This window comes from Chanos chanos, chromosome 4, assembly GCF_902362185.1.
Source record: "Chanos chanos chromosome 4, fChaCha1.1, whole genome shotgun sequence".
NCBI classification, from domain to species: domain Eukaryota; kingdom Metazoa; phylum Chordata; class Actinopteri; order Gonorynchiformes; family Chanidae; genus Chanos; species Chanos chanos.
The window spans coordinates 9,254,896-9,280,902 of NC_044498.1; the positions used below are offsets into that span (position 1 = coordinate 9,254,896).

The following is a 26,007-nucleotide window of genomic DNA, read 5'->3' on the forward strand; positions in this document are numbered from 1 at the left end:
ATACCCCTGTACTTGTTGGGTATACCAGTCACCACAGATGTCATTAGTTCAGAAACATTAAACTACCTTACAAGAGTTGGTGGTCAAATAACTTACCTCCTTTTTACTAGGACTTAATAATTAACATTGTGATATGTATAATGAGGTCAGTAAGCTACTTTATAATGCTTATTTCGATTTGATGTACTATACTTGGTCCTATTCTGTGCTCTCCACAGATGCCAGGGTCTACAGTCCAAAATTGTGCCGCTTGCAGTACAGGCATCCCGGTCGCAACCAAGGTGTGTCGGGGTTGTGGCACCCAGCAACCCCACAAGGTGCGCTGGGATGCCCGAATTATGAAGATTACAGGAAAGGGCAGGAGAGGGAATGCATCAAAAGCTGCTGATGCAACATATGTGCATGGAAGAGAAATGTGCCAGAATAATGTCCAGTACTACCTTGTTAGTAATGCAAAATGTCCATTCAGAAAAGACCATATAAACACAGTTGTATCATGGTATAAGTCAAGGCCATTGATCATACAACCTCTTTCCGATCCAAGGTCACTTGGTTGACATAGCTGTTAGGTCTTTTGCCAGCTAACAATGGCAGATATCTCCTTAGTCTTGTGTGTTGTAAGACAACAGTGTTGCACTGCATTATATTTTTTTCCATTCCTCTGTTGTATTGAAAAGTTACTGGGTGAAAGTTACATTTCCCCGGAGTGTAGTAATATTTGATATTAAAATATGTGTTATGTATTATTTGAAAAATTGTGTTTTTACCTGTCTCCTTGTGTTTTTTGTGATTCATGTGAAGTGCTGCTGTAACACTGCAGATATCCTTTGGGGAATTAATGAAGTGCTCTCTCTCTTTATACAAATATATATATGCCTGTCTGTCTGTATATTTCCTCTGCTGGGGTCAAGAAGAGGGGACAACTCGTTCAGGGCAGAAATACTGACCCTAGAGGAGAGGACATGCCTGGAAGAGCAGGCTGTCTTCAACGCCATTAGGCAAATTTTTTTTAGAGTACCTGCGGGGTGAGTCTGAATGGTTAAGTTCGTACTCCATAGGCACAGCCAAATGTGTTTGCAGAATGGTATAATTTATGTGTCTGTTACCTCAAGTTAAGTGTTTGAGTCCTTTGAGTTGAGAGTTTTTCCTGAGATTTATCAACCCGGTCAATGAAATTACAATAAACTCAAACCGGACACGACCACTTAATCGTCCAAGCCAATCAGAGAAGAAAACAAAATATATTAGGCCAATCGCTGATTTAACTGTCAAGTTGGATCCTCCTCCTCACTCTATGGCGAGGAGCTGGCGTGTCTCATGAGCCACGCTTTTGATTAAATAAGTGGAGTTACACGTCAATGAGTAGGAGTTTCCCCATCCATGGTGAGTTAATAAATACATTACCTGTCCTACCGGATAACGAGTGGGAGCATTTCAGCAAGGATCACTATTCAATCCACACAAAGACATGAATTCCGAAGCGGTAGTCATCGTCTCCGCGGCAAGGACTCCCATTGGTAAGTTTATCTTGGACAGCACCAAACTGTAGCAAATGCCGTAATTTCTTTGGCTGATTAAGTCTTTAATGTTACCTTTTATTCTAACATTAACTGTAAATCAGGTGTTCGTTTTCTGTCAGGTCAGATCGGCACTTGTCAGTTTTATAGTGCATGTAGTGTGTGTTCATTTGACTGAGATAGCTAACAAGTGAATAATATTGCTAATTTAAACTGAGAAGGAAAATTACTGCATGTTGTACAGGTTAAGTAGATATCGACTATCATTCTGTCTATCCATTCTGCAAGGTTTATACGGCATATTTGGTTAATTTGATTTAAGGCATTCACTCATATTACATCTATGGGACGAGCACTGCTAAGATGCGCTCCCATTGGTTCACTGATATTCTGTTTTATGTCCTGAAGTCCAGATTGGCTGAATCACTATAGGCCCATAACCTATCGGCTTCTGTGATTGGTTAAAAAACTGTCTACCGATGAACTGAGGGCAAGCTTCCTGTTTGGATTGGCAACACGGGACAGCGCTCGTTCTTATTCTTATTTGAACTTATTTCTCCACATGAGATGTTCATGAGTGTTCAGTCATTAGGCATTAACATAAACATTGGAAAAGCGCTTAAACATGTTAAAAGCGAAACATATATAAAAATACCATTTTGATGACTCCCTCGGTACATTTGGGAACATCTGAGAGTTCCTATGTCTCGAGGTTTCCTCTGAGAGTGCTCATAATTTTGGTAGTATGTCTCTGTATAGAAATGTTTAGCCCATTAACACAACAGCCCAGTGTTGGTAAGTGATTTGGAACTGACTACTGAAAACTTTAACCCTCATTCATGTAGGTTCCTTGAATGGAGTTTTCGCTAGCGTACCATTGCATGAGCTGGCCACGGTGGTTATTAAGGATGTCCTGAAGAGAGCAAATGTTAAGCCAGAGGAGGTTTCAGAGGTGATCATGGGCCATGTGCTCACAGCTGGTAAGAAACATGTACATCGGATAAATTTCTCTTTCATCTTCAACATTTTTTTTTCTACTTGAGATCTGTTTTGAAGAGTTTCTGTCTGTTTTTATCATTATATACGATTATATGTTGTATTATATACGCTGTACGTGTTGTACATTATTGTATACATTTTTGTTTTTACACACAAACACAAATCAGTTAACTTGACTTTTGATTCTTATTTAAGCACATTCTCTGAACTTTATTAGCTGAACCTTTCCACGCTGAATCCAGTATGAGGGGCTCCATGTCTTCACCGTCCCTCTGATGTAAATCTCTCTCTCTCTCTCTCTCTCTTCCCCTCCCCTTGTCAGGCCATGGGCAGAATCCAGCTCGCCAGGCCAGCGTTGGTGCAGGCATTCCATACCCAGTACCTGCATGGAGCTGCCAGATGGTGTGTGGTTCAGGTCTGAAGGCCGTGTGTCTGGGAGCTCAGTCCATCATGACGGGAGAGTCCACTGTGGTCGTAGCAGGTGGAATGGAGAGTATGAGTCGGGTAGGTTCAAACTGGTTCCCTCCAGCTCATTTACAGGTCAACTGGCTGGACTGTTACTGTATCTTCAATGTCAGTACTTATATGTAACTTTATCTAATTGAAGTCTAATAAATATATCAGAGAAACATGGAAAGGAAAATCAATGGCTCCATTTGGAAAAGTGTAATTGTTCAGCCTTTTTTTATTAGTGCAAAAGCTACTCGCCAGCTACTCAGACTCGTAATAAAAATATGACTTTTGTTGCATACATATTTGTACTCTTTCTACAGGTAATCATACATAATGAAATAAACGAATGAAGGGCGGAAGTCTGAATATAATCCATTTTGTGTATTGCTGTGTTTTCCCCTCAGACTCCACATGCGGTTCAGATGAGGGCAGGGGTGAAATTGGGTGATGCTTCACTGCAGGACACTCTGGTGTCTGATGGACTGACTGACGCTTTTCATAGATACCATATGGGGATTACAGGTTAATGTGACATCTCAGTGATTCATTTTGTCTTTTTTTTGTGGGTCCGCATCCACTTGGTTCACTGGAACTCGGTTCCGCACACAAACAGAACCAACTAGAGACCTCGCTTTGCATCAGTACACCTGAGAAATCTACCGCAGGTTTTACAGTATCTAAAAAACTTTGCAGAAAGTTGTATAATCATATCCTCTACTTATTGATAGAGAAGACGGCTGAATTGAGTTAGCAACAGAAATGTGTATGAGTGCACAAAAGCTTTTTTTTTTTTTTTCAATAGGCAGGATGCTACTATAAATAGGTAACACATACAGTCAAAAACACTTCCTTAACCTCTAAGAATGGTTACTACGGTGTTTCAGAGTTATTATGATACAAGAGCCAAGATTTAGTGACTCCCCATGACCAGACAGCTCCAAGTTTTCTTCGTTGTTTTCGTAATGCGGTTTTGTGATATTGCTCCAGCGGAGAATGTAGCGAAACAGTGGTCAGTGACCCGAGAGGAGCAGGACCAGTTTGCCTTGACGTCGCAGAACAGAACTGAGGCGGCACAAAAAGCGGGCCACTTTGATCAGGAGATTGTGCCAGTCACTGTCTCCTCCAGGAAAGGCAAGAGAACTCACTCTTATTTCAGTCTCTCTCTCTCCATTACAAACACAATTCTGTTCTTTTCTTTTTTACTCTTTCACGCTGAAATGTAGTCACACTGCAATCTGCAAACAGATAGTGCCAAAATATATGTATGAAGACTCCTGTCTCAACCCCCTTGCCGTTATAACAGTACACCGTACTTTTTAAATCACTTCACCCTTACATTTTGGCATAGATGATATTGTTTTTGAGTGTGAAAAGAGGTCAGGTGGGTAAAGTGAGAATTTCAGTTTGTACTCCTCCTCCTCTCAGGCCCAGTGGAGGTGAAGGCCGATGAGTTCCCTCGTCATGGCTGTAATATTGAGGCCCTGTCCAAACTGAAGCCTTACTTTGTGAAGGACGGAACAGGGACTGTCACCCCTGGCAACGCTTCAGGTAAACAAACCGTAGCACCAAGGCCACTCACCGCTGCTAACTGTTAAACGGTACACCCTGAACAGGAACATTTTACAAAGGTACAAATTTGATTGACCAGAAAAGAAGATCTTGCACTCTAGTAGGCACTAATGTAGGGCTTTTTATAGAATAATTTTCTGTCTCATCTCAGACACTTACCTTAGATTGCCCAATGTGCTTTCTTGTAAATGTTGTATATTATTATTATTATTATTGTTATTATTATTATTATTATCTTTTTTTTTTTTAATTTGTGATAGGATTGTCATGCTTAGGCAAAGGAGTGAAGATGCTGTGTTAAGAACTATCATATTTGGGAATCAAACCTGTAAACATTACACCACCATGGCCCTGCCGCAAAGCACATAGATGGAGAGTTAGCTTCAACAAATGAGTAGCTCATTTTGTAATCTCCTCTTATCTCTTTTAAATGTTGTCACTTCTTCTTTCTCTATTACAGGCATAAATGATGGTGCTGCAGCTACTGTGCTCATGAGCCAATCAGAGGCTCAGAGGCGGGGTTTAAAACCAATGGCTAAGATCATCGCCTGGGCTCAAGCTGGCCTTGACCCGTCAATCATGGGCACCGGGCCTATCCCAGCTATCCGAAAAGCGGTGAGCACATCTGGCTTGGCTGTCCTCTCTTAGAGACATCTGTAATTCATACAACAATCGTATGTACTTCTCTACCTATAGCAGAGCTCTCTGTGCGTTTGTCTAAACGGCTCTGTGTTAACAGGGAATGGAAAACTTGATCATTGATTCTGAATAAATACTAACTATAGTTTGTGGGCAAGACTTTTTTTTTTCTAGCTACTCTTGAGGTATCTTAAATGCTTTAAAAGACTGCCACCTTGTGATTTAGCTTTTTAAAAGATAAAACAAAATCTTGTATAAAGGCACTAACACCGTTGTATATTTGTATGGACTTTTGTTCTTGTCCCCAGGTTGAGAAAGCAGGGTGGAAGTTGGATGAGGTGGATCTTTATGAGATAAATGAAGCATTTGCTGCCCAGTCATTAGCTGTTGTCAAGGAGCTCGGCCTGAACCCAGACAAGGTCACACACCTGATCTGCTTAATATACATCCAGGCTTCACATACAACAAGACTTTGTCTAGAACTGGTGTTAGCAGAAATCATCAAATCCAGATGTTTTATATCTAACCGAGATCAGTCATTCGTCACTCTGATTAGCAATGACCGTATAGTTCCATAGAAGATTCATGTCTCACCTGTGAAAACAGAAAACAGCTTTTTCCAGTTTCTATCATTAGAGTTTTCAGCTTAGGACCTAGACCAATCAGTTCTCATCACGAAGTTACTGGTCCAGGTTAATGGTTTTTCAATCTAAAGATAGTTTGTGAATCTTCTAACTAAAACCAAACACGCTGCTGCCAGACGTGTTAAAAAATAAACAAGACTTTATTTAAGTCTCTGAGCAAACTCTTGGCAGGATTTCTCTCACAATTCATCTCTGCACCCCAAATGAAACACAGTTGTGTCCAACCAGGTCATGTGACTCATCAAGCCAATAAATCAAACGTATACCAATACAAACTAATTCTAAATGGGTTTAGATGAGCGCACACAGATGACTTGGTGCCTAGGGAGTTGTCACTATTAGAAGATGCTTTCAGCGTTACAAGCCTTTAGCTAACGAGAAACACATGCTATTGCATACGCTCTTCTCCTTCTTTTTGTAGACCCCCCCCCCAGTTGACCTTCTCTTTCTCTTCTCTCTCACTGCATCTCCTGCAGGTTAATGTGTGTGGGGGCGCCATCTCTCTGGGACACCCCCTGGGTATGTCGGGCTGCCGCGTCCTTGTGACCCTACTGCATGCACTCCAGAGAACGGGGGGGAAGAGGGGCGTGGCCTCGCTGTGTATCGGCGGGGGAATGGGGATCGCCATGTGTGTCGAGAGAATATGAGAGAAATTACGCTTGTACGCACATTTACCCAACATGTACACACAACTGTATTTTTCCTGGTGTTTCAGACTTTTCCCTGACTTCTGTAATTCATTTATACCTCGCTTTTAATTCACCCCATATGTTGAGAGATACTGAAAGCAATAATTTGAGAGATTCCCATAACTTGGTACTCCTCTCATTCTTTTCATATATGCACTTAAAAGATCATTTCAAACATGTTTACAGAATGCAGCCACCTCTTGGTCTAAGTTTTATATAATGGTTGATGAGTTACTCTTGTGTGGCCTTTTGTTAAAACCATCCAATCAGAAATCCTTCAGACATTCCTCTCCTTCACTCAAAGATGTGTGTAACAACTTGGGAATATTTTTATGAAGAAAGTCTAACTCTTTAGGAATCTTGTAATAGAAGAGTATAGTGTGGCCTTTAGTGTATCAAGAATAGAATGCTTCATATCACTCAGTAGGGATCCTTTAGGGATGCTATTCGTATTACTGTAAACTTTGTCAGTTTAGAGAGTAATTTCTAATTGACTTGGTTAAGTAACAGTTAAGGTCCCACATGTACACTCAATACACACTACGTGTTAAAACTTCATCCTCAGTTTTTTTAATCTTTTCCCCATTGTGTTCTCACCTCTACAGATGGGAGGATTTTGTGTTGAGATTTCAACAGGCCTTATGTATTATCATTGTTCACAGCTTGAAAACTGAAACTCAGCTATTACTACCACTTACCCCATCTATAGTGTTCTTTTAACGTATATAATACAACAGAATACAGTTGTGAAAAGATGAAAAATTAGTGAAACTTTCCTTCAATATACAGACTATATAGGTGATACTGTGGAAGGAAAACGCCTTAGTGTGTATGCAAAGTGTGCCACAGGGCTAAACTAGCCACTGTTCTGTGCTTCCTGTAGATAGCGTTTTACTAATGTGAATTAACTGTGTCTGTAATGTATTGTGTCAACATGATAATGTGAGCTTTAAAAAAACTCTCTCCAAGAAAATATGTTTACAGATGTAACCAGAACGATTTATGTGCTTAATAAAGACAAATACAAAGCCTTACGGTTGGTGGTGTAATGAAAGTAAACGAGAAGCATTTTTAGCAATGCTATAATTAGTTTCAGACACCTTTGCCTTCGTCGTGTGTCCCAGGCTGCCCTGAGCAAGTGACTTCAACATCCTGGATTTAGTAATGCCTCGTATAACGGCCACTAGAGGGTACTCGAAGTTCAGATGATCTCCGGTTGTGGAATTTTATCTGGTGTGAAATAATTTTATGCGGATTATTGGACATCGTGAACACGAGCAATTGCGTACTTTTTATATGTGATACTCAATTTTCTGGGTGTGTCAGGTCGCCAGCAATGTTCAGTATGTAGAGTACTTGACCCGTTTTATGAATTTACAATGCTGGAATGAGACTAATAATAATAAAAATCAAAGCAAGCTTGACAGCTCTGTGCGCTCTAAATAAACGGATTTAAACTGCATGTATTTTTAATTTCTAAAGATCATATTTATGAAATATTGAGTAAGCATAGCAGGCAGACAATACGAATTCAAATTAAGCGCCAGTTTCACCAGCGTAAAAGCCCAGTGTTCAGTCCTGCAACTCTAATGACCACAGGTAAGCGGATTACTCACTCTTGGATAGGCCACTTTATTGAGACCTGAAGGACTGGCTGCGCTCGTACGCGACGATATTTATCAGTTTTTCAAAACAGTTCACCAAAATGCCTCTCTTCATCAACCGAAATCAGATATTTGCGCACCAAGTACATCTCTTGGAGCACAAACTGCGGGTATGTAACGGTTAATACGTCTTTAATTCAAACTGAATCGAAGTTGTATCCCACCTTGAGCTAAATGGGAAACAGGCAAAGGCAGTTAGCCATTAACCAGTTTTAACCATTAACCAAAGTTTTAATATATCCTAGATTCGATATAGTTCCGATCAGTCAATATATCATACGTTCCTCGAATGACCTTTGTTTCAGAGTAAAGAGGATCGTATTTTAGAATTGGAGACTGAGAACGCTCTTCTCCACTTGAGACTTGCTGAGGTAGGTGATACATGACTCAAGAACACATTGTGTTTTTGTGGAGTAAAATAAAAACAAAATTTAAAGGAGAAAAAAAAAATATATAGCTCTGATATTGCTGTTAAAGCATTTCAAGTGCAATTTCTTTAGACCCCCTTAATAAGAAGCCCCAGGGAGGGTCTGAGGATTTTTTTCCGACAGATGGCTGCACTTACTGTAAGATAATGGGCTTGACTTACGACAGGTGCCGTTTTGTCTTTAGTTATGTCCTCTATGAATAGGGAATTTGTAAATGAGGTCAACATGTTTACCTCGTTTGTGTGAAAAAAAACATAAAGAAACAAACAAACGCATCAAATTACTTTTAGGAACGTCTCAGCAATTAGCCCCCTAGTAGAAGTGTCCAAGAGTTGAGTTGTACGGGGGAGTTAATGATATCGGAATATCGGAAAACTGCAGTCACACAATGGTCAGAGAGTTGGTGACGGTGATTAATAAACTATTGATCAATGACTAATCAATCCACTGATGCCCGTAAATTGTGTTGTTGAAGTGTATGGGGAAACTCCGGCGGGAACTTGAAGAGGATGCCCAGGCCAAAAGGCAGCTTCAGCAGCAGAGAAACCTCCAGAGAACCAGCCACACAGCTCTCACCAAACTCATGACTCAAGTTCAGGTATAGTCTGCTGCTTGTATAGGTAAACCTGTTCTAGACTGGCGCTGTAACAGAGTAAAGTTTTTTTTCTTTTATCTCCTATCTCTGAAAAACGTCTTTCCCCAGTAGTTAAATGCCAGCTTTTTCAGCAAAGATACACATTGTACCAAACATTTTACAAGATAAAAATGTAATTTTCTGCTTATGCATTGTGACATTTCTACGTATTCCGTGTCTTCGTGGAGATGTTTTCAGAGTGTGAGGTGAAAGGTCAGGGTCAGTCTCGCTGAAGCAGCCACAGAGTGGTGTAGAGAAAAGTGTCTTATTTAAACTTAATGGCAGTACCAGGAACCTTTTCCACTGACTCTTCTACACAGGGTTTATTTTCACATCACGTCAGGAATCAAATCCACAATCCTCTGACTGCTAGTTCAGTTCCTACTGTGTTTAAACTACTGCTGGCCCACCACTGTTTTGAATTTTCCCTAAGGAAAGCCTGACCATTCCAGTAAATGAGCAGTTTGTATGTTAAACGTGCTTCTTTCAGGAGCTTAGACGGGAGCTGAAGGAGGTTCGTGCACTGTATACGGATTTTTCCTCTGAAATGGAAAATAGAAGCAAACAGGTTTTGGAAAGTGTGGACTGTCTCTGCTGTGCCAGTCAGACTCTTCGTGGAAATGAAGTAGAGAGTGAGTATCATACACAGGCTGAGAGAGAGAGAATGTTTTTTTATGTGCCTTGACATTTCCAGTTGCAGCCAGAAGCCCTTGTTTGGTGAGCCAAAGTACAGCTGGTTCACTTTGAAAAATTGGAAAAATTGTAATGTTGAAGATGTGTAATGATGGGGAATGAGGTACAAATGACCACCCACTCATATCCAGTTATAAATCATTCCATACCGGTTGAGCCCAGCATTTGGTAGCCAAAGGACTGTCTTTTTGGTGTCCTGGAGGGCGTCCCGCTCTTTAGAGTAATTTTCTTGATATTTGTAGAGGTTTAATAGTAGCTATTCAGTTTTCTGTTAGTTGAAATGTAGGCCGGGATGCTGAATAATAAGAATACAGTTTCTTTGAACACCCACAGCACTCTCTTTATCTCTGTCTCTGTCTCTGTCTCTCACTCACTCTCTCTCTCTCTCTCTCTCTCTCTCTCTCTCTGTGTCTCTCTCTCTTTCTCTCACTCACCCCCCCCCCCTCTTTCTCTCACCGATTCACTCTCTATATCTCTCTCTCTCTGTCTGTCTCGCTCTCTATCTCTGTCTGTTAACTTCCCTAATCTCATGCCCTCTTTGACTATGTCTTTGTCTCTCCCTTGATCCAGTGCTCTGCTTGCTCCTCCTCTCATCATAAAGTGTACCAGGAGACATGAGAGATAATCCCTCCCACTCCTCCTCTTCTGCCCCACCTGTCTCCACCTCCTTATGTCCTGTAAAGCTTTTGTCAGCAGGGGCAGTAACGTCATGTGTTAGTTGTGTCACCTGTGTAACATGGCAACCAGCTTCGCAGGTCATGGATGATATCCCTGCTCGCACAAACACACACCCACACACACACATGCTTACACACGAATAGTAAACTGTCAATCAGGCCTCTGAAGAGGGTTTGTCTTTGGCCCCAGAAGGAAGACTCTTGCATCCCTTGTACAAAAAAAAAAACATGTATGTATTTTTACACAGTTTGAAAAACAAAAAAAAAGAGAAAAAGAAGTGTACACAGTTTTTAGCTTTTGTTTGATGGAGGTAATGCAGTCTATTCTTGTTCGTTGGAGCCAACGTAAGCCGTCAGCTCTAGCCCTATCCAAAGTCATACATGTCTAATAGGCTAAAATGTTCACGCTTAGGTCAAAAATCAAGGGTTTTTTTTTTTTCGATTTTCCATATTGCATGCTGTTATGTCTAAGTTGTAAACTGTATCCTCAACGTAACTCACGGGCCTGTCTGTATTGGTGTAGAATAACTCAGGTTACTGTATGGTGGTGTTTCCCAAAGCTTGTGTAAACTGTCTGAATGGATTAGAGATTGGGCAGGGCCACCGCACCACCGTCACTGCCCCTGTCGCCCCCCCCCTTGCCCTTTGTTTATCTGAGTTCCCCACGGCAGAGCAGAGCGAAAGCACCGCATATTCTGTGGCCTGACACATTTCATTTATGTCTCAATTTGTGATGTTGTCCATCGCTGCACGACCTTTATACGCTTTTCCAAGCTGTCTTTCACAGTTGCTCTGATTTGATGAGTTCTTAAGTGTCAAAGGTAAACGGAACGTTTTCCCTTTTGGACGTAATTGCCTCGTAGTAAATTTTGTCTCAGCATCATCAGTACCTCAGTTTTTTTTTTCCATCGAGCACTAGGATTTTTTTGTTTTTTAACCAAAAATGCTCTTATTTAGAAGATAGATCATATCAGCGATGGTGGTTGTTGTGCTGCAGTGAATTTCCAAATAACCATTTTGTAGATTTAAAAAAAAAAAAATCAAACGAAAAACAAAAAAAACAAAAACAGAAGACAAAGGTCTATTTTATGGCAGTACAATAGTTTCTTTGTGATGTCTTGTCTTATTGTGGTATTCATTTTCACACAGGGTGGGACAGAGTAGCAAGTTTTACTATCGATTGTTGGATTTCAAGATGTAAACAGCATAAAGCATTGGAAAATTTTGGTCTGTCAATATCAGCATAACCTGTATGTGAAACTGTTTTGACCCCGTGTGTTAACAAAGCTGAAGCACCCCTGTAAAGTTTTTTCTAAAAAAGCCTTGATTAAACAGCTCAGGAGGGGTAATACGAATCAGGTTGTGCATCAAAAGCTTGTCTGGATGGTCTCTGATATCTGTGAAAGACTTAGATAAATGACTTGGGATCCTGAAGGAGATGTCTTTGATTTATTCACCCCTGCAGCTTTGCAGGCTCAGGTTGCTGCTCTAGAGCGCACTCTACAGGAGGAACAGGAGAAATGCAGGACAGAGAAAATGAGAAGGCGGTTGCTCCACAATGCCCTGATTGTAAGTTTCTGCTTCTAAAACACGTCTTCACAGTTCCATGACCTAATTAACTTGTAAAGTGGTCCTCCCTCGGCACTGTGTCTTACAGTGTCGTTAATCCTTCTTTTTTTTCCCCTGTTAAACTAACATAAAAGACAAATAGTCTGTTTCTCCTCACAGGAGAGTCAGAGAATTAAAATCCCATCAGTGCCTTACTTCTGGCAGACCATAAAATTTATGATTTCAGAATGATTTTATATTCTTTCAGAATGACCTTGAGACTGCTTGTTTGGCATGTGGTTTGTGAGGTTAGATAAGATGTAATTAGGTTGGATTATATGTTTATGGTGTCTGGGTAAATTTTTGTTTTGTACACACAGCACATTTGAATGTGCTCGTTTTTTCAACCTACAACTGTCTTGTAGCTGTGCAAAGTTCAGTTTTATGTTCTACTAAAACATGCAGTTAGGGCAGATACACAGTTTCCAAGTGTGTGTATAGCCTCATATATTCTGGTGAGTGGCATTTCCATAATCACTAAAAAGTGCTTATATATTCCACACCAACACGTAACTAAATATAGTTTAACACCCACTAATTCGGCATGTAGTGGGTTTTGGAAGTTACCTGCAAAACAAGTAATAAATGAACATGAACATCCACTTCTGTGTTTGTTTGTTTGTTTCGTTTTGTTTTTTTTTACACTTTTTTTGGAACTGAATGTCCCCATTGCTTTGTTGAAGACGAGAGCATGGTAAGCATTTCATAGTACACTCTCTTCTTCTCTTCTCCTTCTCCCCTCTCTTTTCTCTCGTTCAAATCCTCTTTCTGCAGGAGCTACGGGGGAATATCAGAGTGCATTGTAGGGTCCGTCCTGTTTTACCACTTGACGGCGGTCAGGGGACCTCCTCTGTATCTGGGTAATTATAAAGATTTACTGCCACACAACGCCAGCAGTAGCACATGTTTCTCTATGCAGCAGAGCAGTATACAGTTCTTACACACTCGCTATAAACCTTAATGCCTTAAGGTTTTTTTTACTGAATGTCTATATTGCTGGAAAAACACCTCATATTTTACAAACCTGGCATGTAAGTGCGAGTCATGTTTTTTAAACAGACATCAGATGAAAGCTGTTATTCAGGGAGGGATTTTTTTTTTCTATACGGACATGCGGTCTTATTATTGGATTAAATGTACAAGGTTAGAAATATACCAAGATCATGTTTTACTGTTTAAGGTCGCCATGGTCACAGGAGGTGGTCCAAGCAATCAGTGATGTGAGTATTGATTTTTCACCCCCCCCCTTCTCTCTCTCTCTCTCTCTTACTCTCTCCCTCTCCCTTTCTCGCTCCTTTTTTATGATCCATTAATATTCTGGCAACCACCACACCATCAACCTGCCCATCTAACCCCATCCACACAGCAGAGCCTTATCTCACTGTTTGCATCACTCTCTGTTTTTCAGGACACTGTACTTGTCAACTGTGCCAAAGCTGGTAGCCCCATAATGAACAAAATGTTTGAGTTTGAAAGGTACTTACACTTTTTTTTTTTAATCTTGTTTTGGAAGTGAATTCATTACAGGTGCTCTTTATCTATGGAAATGTAATTGATTTATTCAAGAGGTCCTCACAGATATTGCAATACTTTTGCATGTAGGACCCACTGTAAATTCACACACTGAGAATGAGAATCAGAGAAGAAAATGATTTTCAGATTCATTTTGCGTTCCATTAACACCTTTTCATAGGGATGGAGCTCTCAATGGTTCCTAAGAACAACAGTTTTTTCCCTGCTGAATGTCGACTGTATTAACACTGAAACAGTGTTTTTTTTAATCCACACGGTAACACTCTTAAAATAAATTCATTTAACTCTGTCAGTGAATTTTTTTCATATATGAAGTAATGACGGAAGTTCACGTTGCCATGGTGATCTGATTGTCAGGGTGCATGCTCCAGAAGACTCTCAGGATGCTGTGTTTGAGGAAGTGAAACCCTTGCTCACCTCTTTGCTGGACGGGTGAGTATCTCCCAATGATGTCTGTGCCGACCGACAGGAATTTTACTAAGCGGTTACGAAACCAGCCACATCACCTTTTCCACTAAATTACCTATGTAAAAAGCTGCTAAACCTGTTTTTGCGTATTTTACAAACCTTATAGATTTTGAAGGTGTTATGCAGTGGCATAGATGTCTTACAGTCATAAAATGTAGTCAAGGCAGCTCTGGAATTTCCTGGTACATATGTTGGTTTTTTGCAACACTGTACAGATGAGTGATTCAGCTGTATGAGTAGGTCATAAGCCGTTTGCATTGAGAGGTGGTTGAGTAACAGCAAAAGCGACTTATGTATAGTCAAACCGTGCCCTTAAAACCCCCTGTCATGGTAGTTTAGTATGGCCCTATGCACAGTGAATTAAAAAAAATGTATCTAATATGGGCCATTGTGTATGTATATGTGTATATATATGTGTGTGTGTGTAACATTGTGTATGTGAAGGATCTGAAGACTGAGTCTGAATACTAGGTCGGCTGACAGAAGCTTTGTGCTTTTGTTTGTTCAGGTATAATGTGTGTATCATGGCGTATGGGCAGACAGGGAGTGGGAAAACACACACCATGATTGGCTCTCAGGATTCCAGTGGGCCAGAGCAGGAAAACATGCAGGGTATTATTCCTAAAGCAGCCGCTGAGCTGTTCAGGTAAATGATAACACACACACATACACACACACACACACTCACAAAAACGCACTCACACACACACACACAGATGCACTGACCTTTTGTAGCAATGAAGGCCATCTAACACTGTACACATTTCCGAAGGGTGTCTTTGTGTGTCTGTGGTCAGCTGTGTTGGGCCTCGTGGTCATATTTTATGTTTACCATGCGTCCCACGTAACAACAGAAATGTGCTGTTGTGTAAAGCAGAAAGATGGAACATTCAAATGAAAACATATAGACTTTGTCACGAGTGTGATTATGTATTTATAGTTATATGTTTGCGTGTAGATGTATTTACTTGTATACAAATGTGTTTGGATGCATATTTTTTTTTTATTTGACACGTCTGTATACATCTATTTGAAACGTTGTTGGGTGTATATGTTTATTCATATGAAATTTAAATACATCCCTTTGTGTGGGTCTTTGTGTGTCTCTTTCAGACTGATCTCAGAACAGCCTGAGGGCACTCATACAGTGGAGGTCTCTGTGGTGGAGGTCTATAATAACGAGGTTTTAGACCTGTTGGCCAAAGATGAGGAGGGAGCAGCTGTTGGAATGAAGAGGGATGTGATTACCACCAGCACTGGCACCAGTGAGGTGCCCTGTCTGACACACGAGTGAGTGCCAACCGTCTGCCTGCTACCACATCCGTGGAAGATAGACTTCCTTCTAACATAAACTTTAACTTTCTTTTAAATATAAAATATGTGAAATGGAGTGGCTCACTCACATGTACATAACCAACTGTTTTACCAACTAAATGACTATGTGCGAGTGATTAGTTTAGTCATTTAACCTTTAAACTGTGGGGTGAGACAGTTTTTGTGGATTAGTTTATGTATTGACCGTTAGAGGTCTCAGCTGAAATGTGAGGTTTGGTTTGTCTATGGAAGTGCATTGCTAGGCTACATTCAAAGCCTATGCAGTTAACCTGAGTGTGTGTGTGTATCTGTGTGTGCGTGCATGTGTGTATGTGAGTGCGTGTATGTGTGGGTGTGTGCGCATGCACTTATGTACGTATGTGCACACTCATGTGTGTGATTGTTTTTCATGGACCCTTGTGTGTGCATGTGTGTGTGTGTGAGCATACATGTGTGTCTTTGTTGTGTGCAGTAACATGACCTAGTACTCACATAAAAAAAAAAACATGCAGTGATCCCAGGTGTTTTCGATTATTTCAGACTGCTGTGTATGTGTATGTTTGCCCTGTGTGTATTTGACCTGTGCGTACCTTATAACAACTACTGCCCATGTGGATCTAACTGACCTTGATATTCCCTGTGTTTGTATGGATGTGTGTGTGTGTGTGTGTGTGTCAGGTTGGTGCAGAGCCCTGCTGATGTCCTGTGTTTGCTGAGTGCTGTACTGAGGTTAAGGGCTCAGAGTCCCACGCTGATCCACACAGACTCTTCCCGATCGCATCTCATCGTCACGCTCACTGTCACCTCCAGGAGCCCCAATGCGCTCGCACTGGGTACAACAAACACACACACACACACACACACACTAACACACGTGCATGCACACACACACACACACACTCGTGTGTTTCCACTAGTCCCCTGACTTTCCACTCACAAACCCAGTTCAACATGATTCTCACACAGACACATCTATTTACATTTCTTCAAACATTTGTAGAGATGAAAATTTATTCAAACGCACACGCGCACACACGCACATACACACACACGTTAAAAGAGACTAAAGCTTGGCGCTGGGATAAGCACACTTCACTGGGTGGTCATTTTATCCGATCAGACACGCCGGTAACCGCAGTGCTCACAGTTGGAGCCGTGGCCACTGTCTGAAGGCATTATCTACAGACAAACAGCTATAGCTTCTCGTCCATATCTCCGTTTATACAAAAACATTTTGAGCTATCAACACAAACATACACGACAGTCGTTTCACACCTCAGTTTTTCACATTACTGCTTTCATGGTGAGGTGGAGTTAGAGTGCAGTTATATTTCATTAAAAAAAAAACGGATTAGGTAAAGTTCATTTGTTTTTGATCGTTTTTACAATCTTATGTTATATCCATGCTATATGTAGTAAAGTAACATGATACCATGCATTGTCAGTACAGGAATATATTTGTTTCCATCCTATTTTCACTGGCCCACTTGAAGTAACAACCAATCAATGGTACTCAATTAATTAATTTAAGTTTTCTGTAGCTCCTTACTGAGCGTGTGGGAGTAGCTTTAATCAGCGTTTGTTTGTAAACTCTAGCTGTAATGCATGTGTGTGTGTGTGTGTGTGTGTGTGTGTGTGTGTGTGTGTGTGTGTGTGTGTGTATGTGTATGTGTATGTGTCTGTCTGTGTCTGTGTATGTGTCTGCCTGTGTGTGTGTGTCCAGCTCGCAGGCTGCAGAGGGTCAGACAGGACACCCAGCGTGTGTCTCATAGAGAATGGTGGAGCCCGCGCTGTCAGAGAGCAGCCTCGTCACGCCGCCCAGCGGAAGACCACACCCTTAGCCCAGCTTCTAAACGACGTCCAGCAGGCGATCGTGCATACAGCCCGACCTCCTCCCCATGTCTCTCCCCCTGTCACTCCCCATGTCCCTCCCCACGATCAAGCATCTCACAAACTCCCCTCAGGACCAAACTGCAGCTGGTTGATCTGGCAGGAAGTGAATGCGTGGGTAAGCATTGTGTGTGTGTGTGTGTGTGTGTGTGTTTGTGTGATGAGGAGTGGATGTGTGGATGTAGATTTTTATTTACTGTGCTTATGAGGATGGTGTCCATGCATTTATAGAGGTACGGAGGAAAACTCGGAAGGGTTTTTTCTGGCTGTTACTCTGTAATAAAAGTATGCCAGTTGTTTTGAAAAATCATTCTTCTCATTACCATGAAAAGGGTGTCTTTGGAAAGTTTCCACTAAGATATTACTTCAAACCCATTATAATCTGTTAATCTGCCGTTGTTAGAGTATTAAGATGTCTCTCTGACTTTAGAATCCTCTCCAGTAACAAAGAGGACTTACGTGAAATCTGTTGGGTCTAGTTTCTCTTCCTGGCCATCACACCTCTTATTAGGACCGCCCTTCTCCTTTCGTAACAGACAATGGCTTGAGTACATAACATCATTTTTTGGCCACATTTGTCAACTTATGTGATCTGTGAAAAAAAACCTCTTTGGGTTATAGGTTAGGCTCTTTTGTGAGGGTGGCGAAAGGTATTATATACATAATCACTTACATCCTCAATGTGAATTAAATTGTGATCACAAGCAAAATTGCCCAAGCCTGGAGTTAGACACTCACGCATATTATTATTTGAAGTGTTAGTTAGTAAGGTCACTGACCCTGCTTGGGTAAAAGGTTTAGTACTGTTGAAAAGTTGTGCTGTATGTACAGAAAAGTAAATGTTATACTCTGCGTTCAGGTGTGAGTGGAGTGACTGGAGCGGCATTATGGGAGAGCTCCTGTATAAACCGCAGCCTGTCAGCTCTCTCTGACGTACTGGGAGCCCTGGCAGAGCAAAGACCTCATGTACCCTACCGCAACAGCAAACTGACACACTTACTACAGGACTCCATTGGTAAGTACACATGCATACACACACATAAACACACACACGCACACGTACACACACATTCACTCATACATCCCTTTTCCAAGGTCTGATTGATGACACACACACACACACACACTTACATAAAGACCCCCCATACATGTAAAGACATGCACATGCATGTTAGCCTATACAAACAACTGTGCCCACTTCTTTGTAAGTGGCGTTTGTTTAGACTTCTTCCATTTCAGACTGCTACCTGACTCCTCTCTTTCCCTCTGTTGTCTCACTCTGTCTCTTGCACAATTTATACAATCATTCTCACAACATCACACTCTCCCCCACCCCCGCCTTCTCTCTCTCTCTCTCTCTCTCTCTCTCTCTTGCTCTCTCTCTCTCTCTCTCTCTCTCTCCCTCCCTCTTTCTCTCGTTCTAGGTGGAGATGCTAAGCTGCTTGTGATGTTATGCGTGTCACCTGCTCAGCGCTTCCTGTCAGACTCTTTACAGACTTTGGGCTTCGGCTCCAGAGCTCGACAGGTCCAACGACAGACACCGAACAGAAAAAACGCTGCCCTGAAAATGAAATAAGAGTGAGATAGGGAATACAGGCCACAAAACGGTTACGTACAATACTGAGGACATCTGTGTACGTGTGTGTGTGTGTGTGTGTGTGTGTGCGTGTGTGTGCGCGCGTGCGTGTGTGTGTGTGTGTGCACGTGCATTTGTGTTTGAGGGAGACCAGACAGGAACACACAGGATTACAAAAATTGGGTTATGGATTTGTTGGAATGAGTGAAAGTCACAAGACAAGTTCACAGTCCATTTTGTCTCTACCCTGTGTTTGTACCACTGAACCATTTACTTTAATGATGAAGATTAATGATTGACCTAAATGACCTCGGGCTTGATCTTTCTTATCTTTACCACACACTGACCTGGACTGTAAAATTTAGTTTTGTTTTTTTTTTTTCATTTTGCAACCCTTTTGTAGAGTACCTCAGTAAAGCAGTAAGTGTCTCTAATGGTACTGAATGTAATATTTGTTTCAGAGTAGATCAGTGGAATTTTCCACTAATTAATATCTGCTCTGGAACTGGGGGCAAAAATATTTTTTATTCACGTCACACTTAAGATAACCAGCTACAATGTAGTACTGTAACATGCTACAAAACCATAAAGCACTTTTATTTGAAATATTACATATTTTTCCCTGTTTTCTCTCTGGGGAGTCCTGCTTGAACTGTGTAAGTTTACATTTAATGTATAGAACTGTGTGATCATTATTTTTAGTATTGTTTATTTGAAATGGACATCTAATTTAATTTAATAGTTTATCTGTAAATTGGCCTGTAAACTGGCCGTTCTGCAAGCTAGAGTGTGACAGAAATATAGGGTACTGACTTTGTAAGAATTTTGTAATTTAAAGGACTATTAAATGGATATGCAGTGCAAATAGTGACAAACGTCGAACTATCAACTGTAATGTATGTAGGCATTTGTATTCGTTCCCTTGGGGGGTCCCTTATCATGAGTCAGCGCGTTACTGTTTAGAGTTTTATTGATAAGTGTGTTTTGTTGTTTGGAAAATGATAATTTAGGTGAATTTCATTTGTCTTTCACAAATAAACGGTGAATCGGCGCTCTTATGTATTCTTATTTTTGTTTAGCTTTTATAATTTCTAAACTGTTTTTATTCCAGAGAGAATGACTGTGAAATTATAAATCTGAACTCAGCAGTGAAGCAGATGTGTCCTGAATTTGACCCCTCGTTTTACCCATGGGGAGCGCGTTATAAAATACATTGTCTACGTCACGTGGTTGGTGCGGAAACGTGCCCTACCCAAAACAAACTATGTTGCGTGTAATCATTACAAAATCTATTACATCAGTCCAGTTTGGATGAAAAATTACGAAAAGCTGCAGCATTGTTTCGCTCCGAATAAATAGCCTTGCTCCCACTATTCTGAACGCTGTGGAGATTCACAGAAGAATTGGGTGAGTCGTGTGATAGCTTGAAGCTAATAAGTCGTTTGTAGCCTGCAGCACTTGGTAACACTGCGCACGGAATTGATTTTATTGATCGGTTTGGTCTAAAACCAGTTTTAGATTTTGAGCTATAGTTGTTATAACTAAGTGAATCGTGTGTGCTTTTATCGCTGATAACAGCTTGCTGGTGTTCAGATATAAGCGCCTTTTAATATTAATGTTATTGTTTACTGTATTATCAGCGACCCGACTTCTTCTGTGCATCTGTGTTTTACTTTGTACGCTAAAGGGCCAAACAGCAATAAAGTTACTCCGTCAACTCAGAGTTGCAGAAGCAAGAGAAGGCATGTTGAAAGCTATCGGTCAAGCTGTATTTTCAACGGGTCTGCAAAACCCAAAGTTCACCCCTCAAGAGAGTAAGGTTAGTATTGCTCTACCTCCGACGGTTAAAATGGGTAGATCGTATCAACTACTGTGGAAAACAACAGACTATATAAATCTGTATAATCTGTGATATACAATGTGAGTGATGTAAGTTTTTATATTGTATTTGGCCTATAACATCCATTTAGTTGTACTGAGAATATTATTGTTCACCAAAGTTTCTTTTTCTTCAGACTATATTGTCAGACTTGGCTATAGCCAATGATATATTTGCGCCACTTTTGTTTTAAATGTTGTTTGGCATTGGTTTGTGTGCGATTTTGCAAATACTGGCTATTTATTTTAAGTTACCGAATGTTTCTGTGTTTGTGCATGTGTGTGTTTGTGTCAGGGTGAGGATTATGAGGTCCGCACATACCATGCCACAAAATGGGCTAGCACCACAGTGAAAGACATGGATCAAGAGAAAGCCTTGAGCACTGGTTTCAGGAGACTCTTCCAGTACATTCAGGGAAATAATGAGAAGAGTAAGTACTACACACATCATCCTCATATTTTCTGCCTGTCTTTTTGCACTTTCATTATTTTGTGACCACAAGCTATGACATATATTATATATTTTCTTTTGTGTGGTATAAGTTGTTTGTCTAATCTTGACCATCTTTCTAATGTCTAGCTTGCTTAAGCAAAACTGTGTGTGTTAGTGAATGCTCTCTTTCTGTAACACATGAATTTATGTTTATGGCTTCCAAAACCAAAATGCTTCCATGTGTAACTATCTATCTTTGTGGAGGGCACATTTACAGGAGAGAAAAAAAAAGTCTGACAATATTTAACTATTTGACTCATCAGTGTAAATGCGGGACTTGCAGGCCATTTTTCAATACTAAATGTATTGGAAACAAAAGGAATAAGCTCATCTAACATGGGCATATGTGAACACAAAGAACCAGAGTAAAGGAAATCACTGCTGCATCCTTTTCAATGCTCTGCAGAGGATTTATCTGAGGTGGCTTTGCTATTCTCAGCCATGTATTTAAAATGAAATCTTTATTCCATTTCTCACAGTGTCACTTGATTTGACCTGGTAAACAACTGGTTACATGAAATCATCACAATATTTATCTTAATAACAGTAGGTAAGGAATGTATTTTTCGTGAGTCTGAGTGGGTATCTGTTCTGCATCAGAGGTGAAAGTTGAAATGACGGTTCCTGTGTCGTGCCTGATTGAGCCTGGTGCTGGCCCAGCGTGTGAAGCCTCCTTCACTGTCTCATTCTACGTTCCTGAAGAGCACCAGGCGGACCCACCCAAACCCAACGATCCAGAAGTCTTCATTGAGAACCGCGAGGAGATGACTGTGTTTGTCAGGTATAGTGTCTATGCTACAATACTCGCACCTTTCATTAAGATACATGAACAAACATGGAAACAGAAAAGTCTAATTTATACTCCTCAGTATTGGAAATTTAGGTTCAATAATGATATACAACAACTGACAGAGCAAAACGAATCTAATCCTCTGTAGCGGTTCAAGTTGGATCGGAGCTGCAAGTAAAGTAGCTATACAGAGAGAGGGAATGTTTGATTACCTGAGAAATATGCTGATTTATTGCAGAATGTATGAAGTTTTGACCTTGTTCAATGTTACTGACATTGGGCGGATGTGGTAGGGCATATACATGCATACACACACACACACACACACACTTTGTTTGGGACTGAAAGTATAACTTGTTAATCTGTTAATACAGAACGTTTGGAGGTTTCGCCAACGAACAGAATGTTCGTGAAAATCTGCTGAAACTTATTGAGAGTCTCCAGAGAGACGGGATGAGCTTCAAAGAGTCACCGTATTACAGAGCGGGCTATGACAGCCCCTTCAAACTGGTCAACCGCCGCAATGAAGTTTGGATCCTCAAAGCAGAGGAGGGAGAGAAGTAAATGGAAGTTCTGCACTTTTCATCCAAAAGAAACAATGACGCTAACTTACGTTGATGACTGATTGATGATAATACATTTTTTACTGAATACTGGCCACAAAAGGGGGATTAATGTGACAGCAGTTTGTCATTCTGTTTAAAAAAAAAAAGTCCAGTAAGTTTGTTACTGAGCTATAGATACGTACAGCACTATTAGAAATCTGTCATGTTAGCATTCCAGTTACAACTATTAAAAATGTCATAGGCATGCAACACAGTCACTCTTTCAACAGAACTCTAACCACATATGTTTCGTATGGCGCTCTGTGACTGAATTTAGCTGTAAAACTTGAGGAATTCATTTTGGTTTTTTTCCTTTGATCTCATTTTTTGAAGCTGTGGGAGGGGAAGTACGTCTGAGGATTCTTTTGCCCACAGACACATTTATCTCATATTTTCGGTACTAATTTTCTTCCGTGGTAAAAATATTAGAGGAATTTTTAATAATCTGTTTTGCACTTACGTCTGAATGTAATCCAAGCTCTTAAGGGAGCAACAACATGTCCTTGTGAACTAACACTGTGAATATGGATGTAAGCCTTGACTGGTACTTTACCATGTATCATTTACATATTTATCAGAATTATTTTGTACAGGCTGAATGTTTCAAGCCCTTTGCAGTGCCTTATTGCTTAACTAAAAGTCACAAGTGAATTATTTGGATTTGATGAAAACATTTTTAATGTTGTAATTTGATACTCTTGAAAAGTGTATTAATACACAGTATATCCTCCCGTGAAGTGTCTTTTAATCTCTTGCCATACAGTAACCCAACCCAAACAGTGTATTTCACAATATATAAAGACTATGAGCGAGAGGTGTGTATGTGTGTATAAGGAGAATACAATTGGTGTAAAGTTCTTCCCGCGTGGAAGGGCCATGACCCCAAACAAGACCGGAGGAATTGTCCCTCATCTATACCCACAATCATAGACCCATCTGACATTGCACAGTCATCAGAGTTATTGCGGAGGCGGCTGCTGTCCGAATATCATGTTCAGGCGTTCAGCACAAAACGAGAAGAGAACGAGTCATGGAAGAGAAGCCTCTTTCTCTCATCGTGTGCTGATGCTGAGTCTTAATTACAGATCCATTACTTCTGAGGGACAGATTACGGAAAGAACACAGTTAGAACAGGATGACACTGATGGCTGGTATGCGTGATATTTATGATCCTCAGTCCATCCATTTGTTTATAGATCTATTTCCTTATCTATCTATTTAACCCAGGGGAGTTCCGCTCTGACCTCTTTGTTTTTCTAAGCACTCGTAGTTAACTGAACACTTAGTGGAATTGACTGGCCACAGTTGTCACAGCTGGGTCGTATGTAAAGGTAGGGTGAAAAATCAGAATTACCTGGCCCTACAGCACATTAAGTTTAGTTTAATAGCCATTTATATCTATTTATCTCTGTCTGTCTAGTGTTCTGTCAGCCTGCAATGTTAAAATATATGTTCATTTTTGGAAGGCTCAGACTGATGGTTGGAGAGTCTGGACCACTGGTGTGTTTTCAGCCTTGAGGGAAATGGGTTGGGTTGGTGACTGTCTTGGTGTCTTGTCATCTTGGGACATCCCAGAATAAGTGATGAGGGGAGTGTGTGTGTGTGTGTGCGGGAGGGGAGGGTAAGAGGCTGTAAATGATGGCCTTCAGTGAGACTCTGGGATGACAGATGTTTGTGGGTGCCATGGCAACACTGCTAATGAGCTTGTCGTGTGGACAGGTGGCCGTAAATCAGGAAGAACACACAGAGGAGACAGACATTTTAAACATCACATTTTATTCCACAGACGTACACCACAGAAAGTTGGCAGACTTCCTCATTTTTACCAACGGCAAACTGTTCTTTTCTCCCTCTCTTCTATCGTTCCTCTAGCACAAGGAAAGCACAATTTCATCAGTGTGTTATCATGGGTAGAGATAAGGAGTGAAACTGCCTATCACTGGTGGATCTTACTTTAAAAGAAACTCTCATCGCTCAGCAAATGTTTGAGCTTTATTTGAACTTAGGTACAGAACCCCACAAAGCCATTTCTTCCCATATAAAATGCTATCTGTGCTATTCTAAAATAAATACTCTACAAAAGAAAGCCACTCCCTTCCAACAACAAGGGTTTCTAAAAATGTACAAATTCTTTGAAAATAAGTGTTGTATCTTGTATGTATATACATTGAAAACAATATAAAACTGTTGGAGAGTTATAGCAGAGAGGTAAGTAGGAGAACAGGGAGGAGTTAGTGATCAGCCCTAACTGAAGCAACCTCGGAAAAAAAGATCAAAGAACTGTCATATCAACCTCCACTCAATACATTCTGTCATACATTTATCCCAATAGGGCATACAACAGGCAACTTTCAACAGTTTAGCAGTTAGGTGAGCAAAACCAAACATATTGAATGGGTTATTACTGATTTTTCAAGTAAGGTTGTTCTTGTTTCAAAATGATCTTAATGGGTCAAGTAACAACCAACACAGAAATGTAATGATTTAAGAAGAAAAAAAAGAAAAACTGAGCCAAATAAAGAGAGACATAAACAGTGCAAACCTATACACTAAAATCAAACCTCCCTCTTTCAAGCTTCTGCCAATAAGCCGCCATATTAGCTGAGCCTCTCTGACAAAGCTACTCTCCAGGTTCACTCATTTCTGCCCCGTCTCTAGCCATCAAAAGAGAGCTTTTAAAACCTCACATGAACTTGCAGGCTGACCAGTGAGCTTTACGAGAGGGGGGAAAATGCTTTTGAGAGCTGAGCTTGGGAATCACCCAATTAACAGAACTGCCATGAAACTGGTTAATGTGTTCTAGAAGCTTTCAGTGTTCTAAGGATGTCTGAGAAACCTCTTTCAGTTTCAGCCACAGAAAACATAGCTCAGTATAAAAGTACCCTTTAGCTGTTTAATAAAGTATCTCAGATAAGAATGTAAATGTACTTTTCGAGGGTCAGACTTTTGCTAGAAGCTTCTTTCTTTTTCTTTGCAAGATCGCCATAGCTCCATTCTGTCTAGCCTAGCACCTCTGCATCAGGAAAAAAGCAAAACATGGCAATATCTTCATTTAACTTATTCACATTCTTGTAATTCATTCCTTATTAATATCCCTTAAAATCTACAGTGTTCTACAGTCTTCAGCCCCAGTCCACCAGGCAGATAACACAGGAGAAAAAATAAAACAGATAAATCTAAACTGAGATCACTAGGTCTTTGGAGAGATGTCCACTACTGCAAATGAAAATGAGATTCTCCTTCATC

The 26,007-nt window shown here is 40.6% G+C and overlaps 3 protein-coding genes across 3 annotated transcripts; all 3 read left to right on the forward strand.

Annotated features, from left to right (window-relative positions):
• Positions 1 to 1,386: 1,386 nt before the first annotated feature.
• On the forward strand, positions 1,387 to 7,544 carry acat2 (acetyl-CoA acetyltransferase 2). Its single transcript, XM_030770785.1, has 9 exons — positions 1,387 to 1,517; positions 2,363 to 2,497; positions 2,839 to 3,020; positions 3,374 to 3,491; positions 3,957 to 4,100; positions 4,395 to 4,517; positions 4,999 to 5,153; positions 5,486 to 5,596; positions 6,298 to 7,544. The coding sequence occupies exons 1-9, from the start codon at positions 1,469 to 1,471 to the stop codon at positions 6,466 to 6,468; spliced, it is 1,188 nt and encodes a 395-aa protein (XP_030626645.1). The 5' UTR covers positions 1,387 to 1,468; the 3' UTR covers positions 6,469 to 7,544.
• Positions 7,545 to 8,215: 671 nt separating this feature from the next.
• kif25 (kinesin family member 25) lies at positions 8,216 to 18,995 on the forward strand. The gene is made up of 15 exons (XM_030770917.1): positions 8,216 to 8,284; positions 8,480 to 8,545; positions 9,078 to 9,200; positions 9,727 to 9,868; positions 12,072 to 12,175; positions 12,989 to 13,074; positions 13,395 to 13,434; positions 13,623 to 13,690; positions 14,105 to 14,179; positions 14,724 to 14,861; positions 15,329 to 15,505; positions 16,208 to 16,362; positions 17,253 to 17,537; positions 18,279 to 18,434; positions 18,844 to 18,995. Exons 1-15 carry the CDS (start codon positions 8,216 to 8,218, stop codon positions 18,993 to 18,995), a joined length of 1,836 nt encoding a protein of 611 aa, XP_030626777.1.
• A 1,290-nt stretch (positions 18,996 to 20,285) lies between these two features.
• Positions 20,286 to 23,497, forward strand: hebp2 (heme binding protein 2). The gene is made up of 5 exons (XM_030772017.1): positions 20,286 to 20,402; positions 20,683 to 20,814; positions 21,169 to 21,304; positions 21,967 to 22,147; positions 22,531 to 23,497. The coding sequence occupies exons 2-5, from the start codon at positions 20,740 to 20,742 to the stop codon at positions 22,718 to 22,720; spliced, it is 582 nt and encodes a 193-aa protein (XP_030627877.1). The 5' UTR covers positions 20,286 to 20,402; positions 20,683 to 20,739; the 3' UTR covers positions 22,721 to 23,497.
• The last annotated feature ends 2,510 nt before the right edge of the window (positions 23,498 to 26,007 follow it).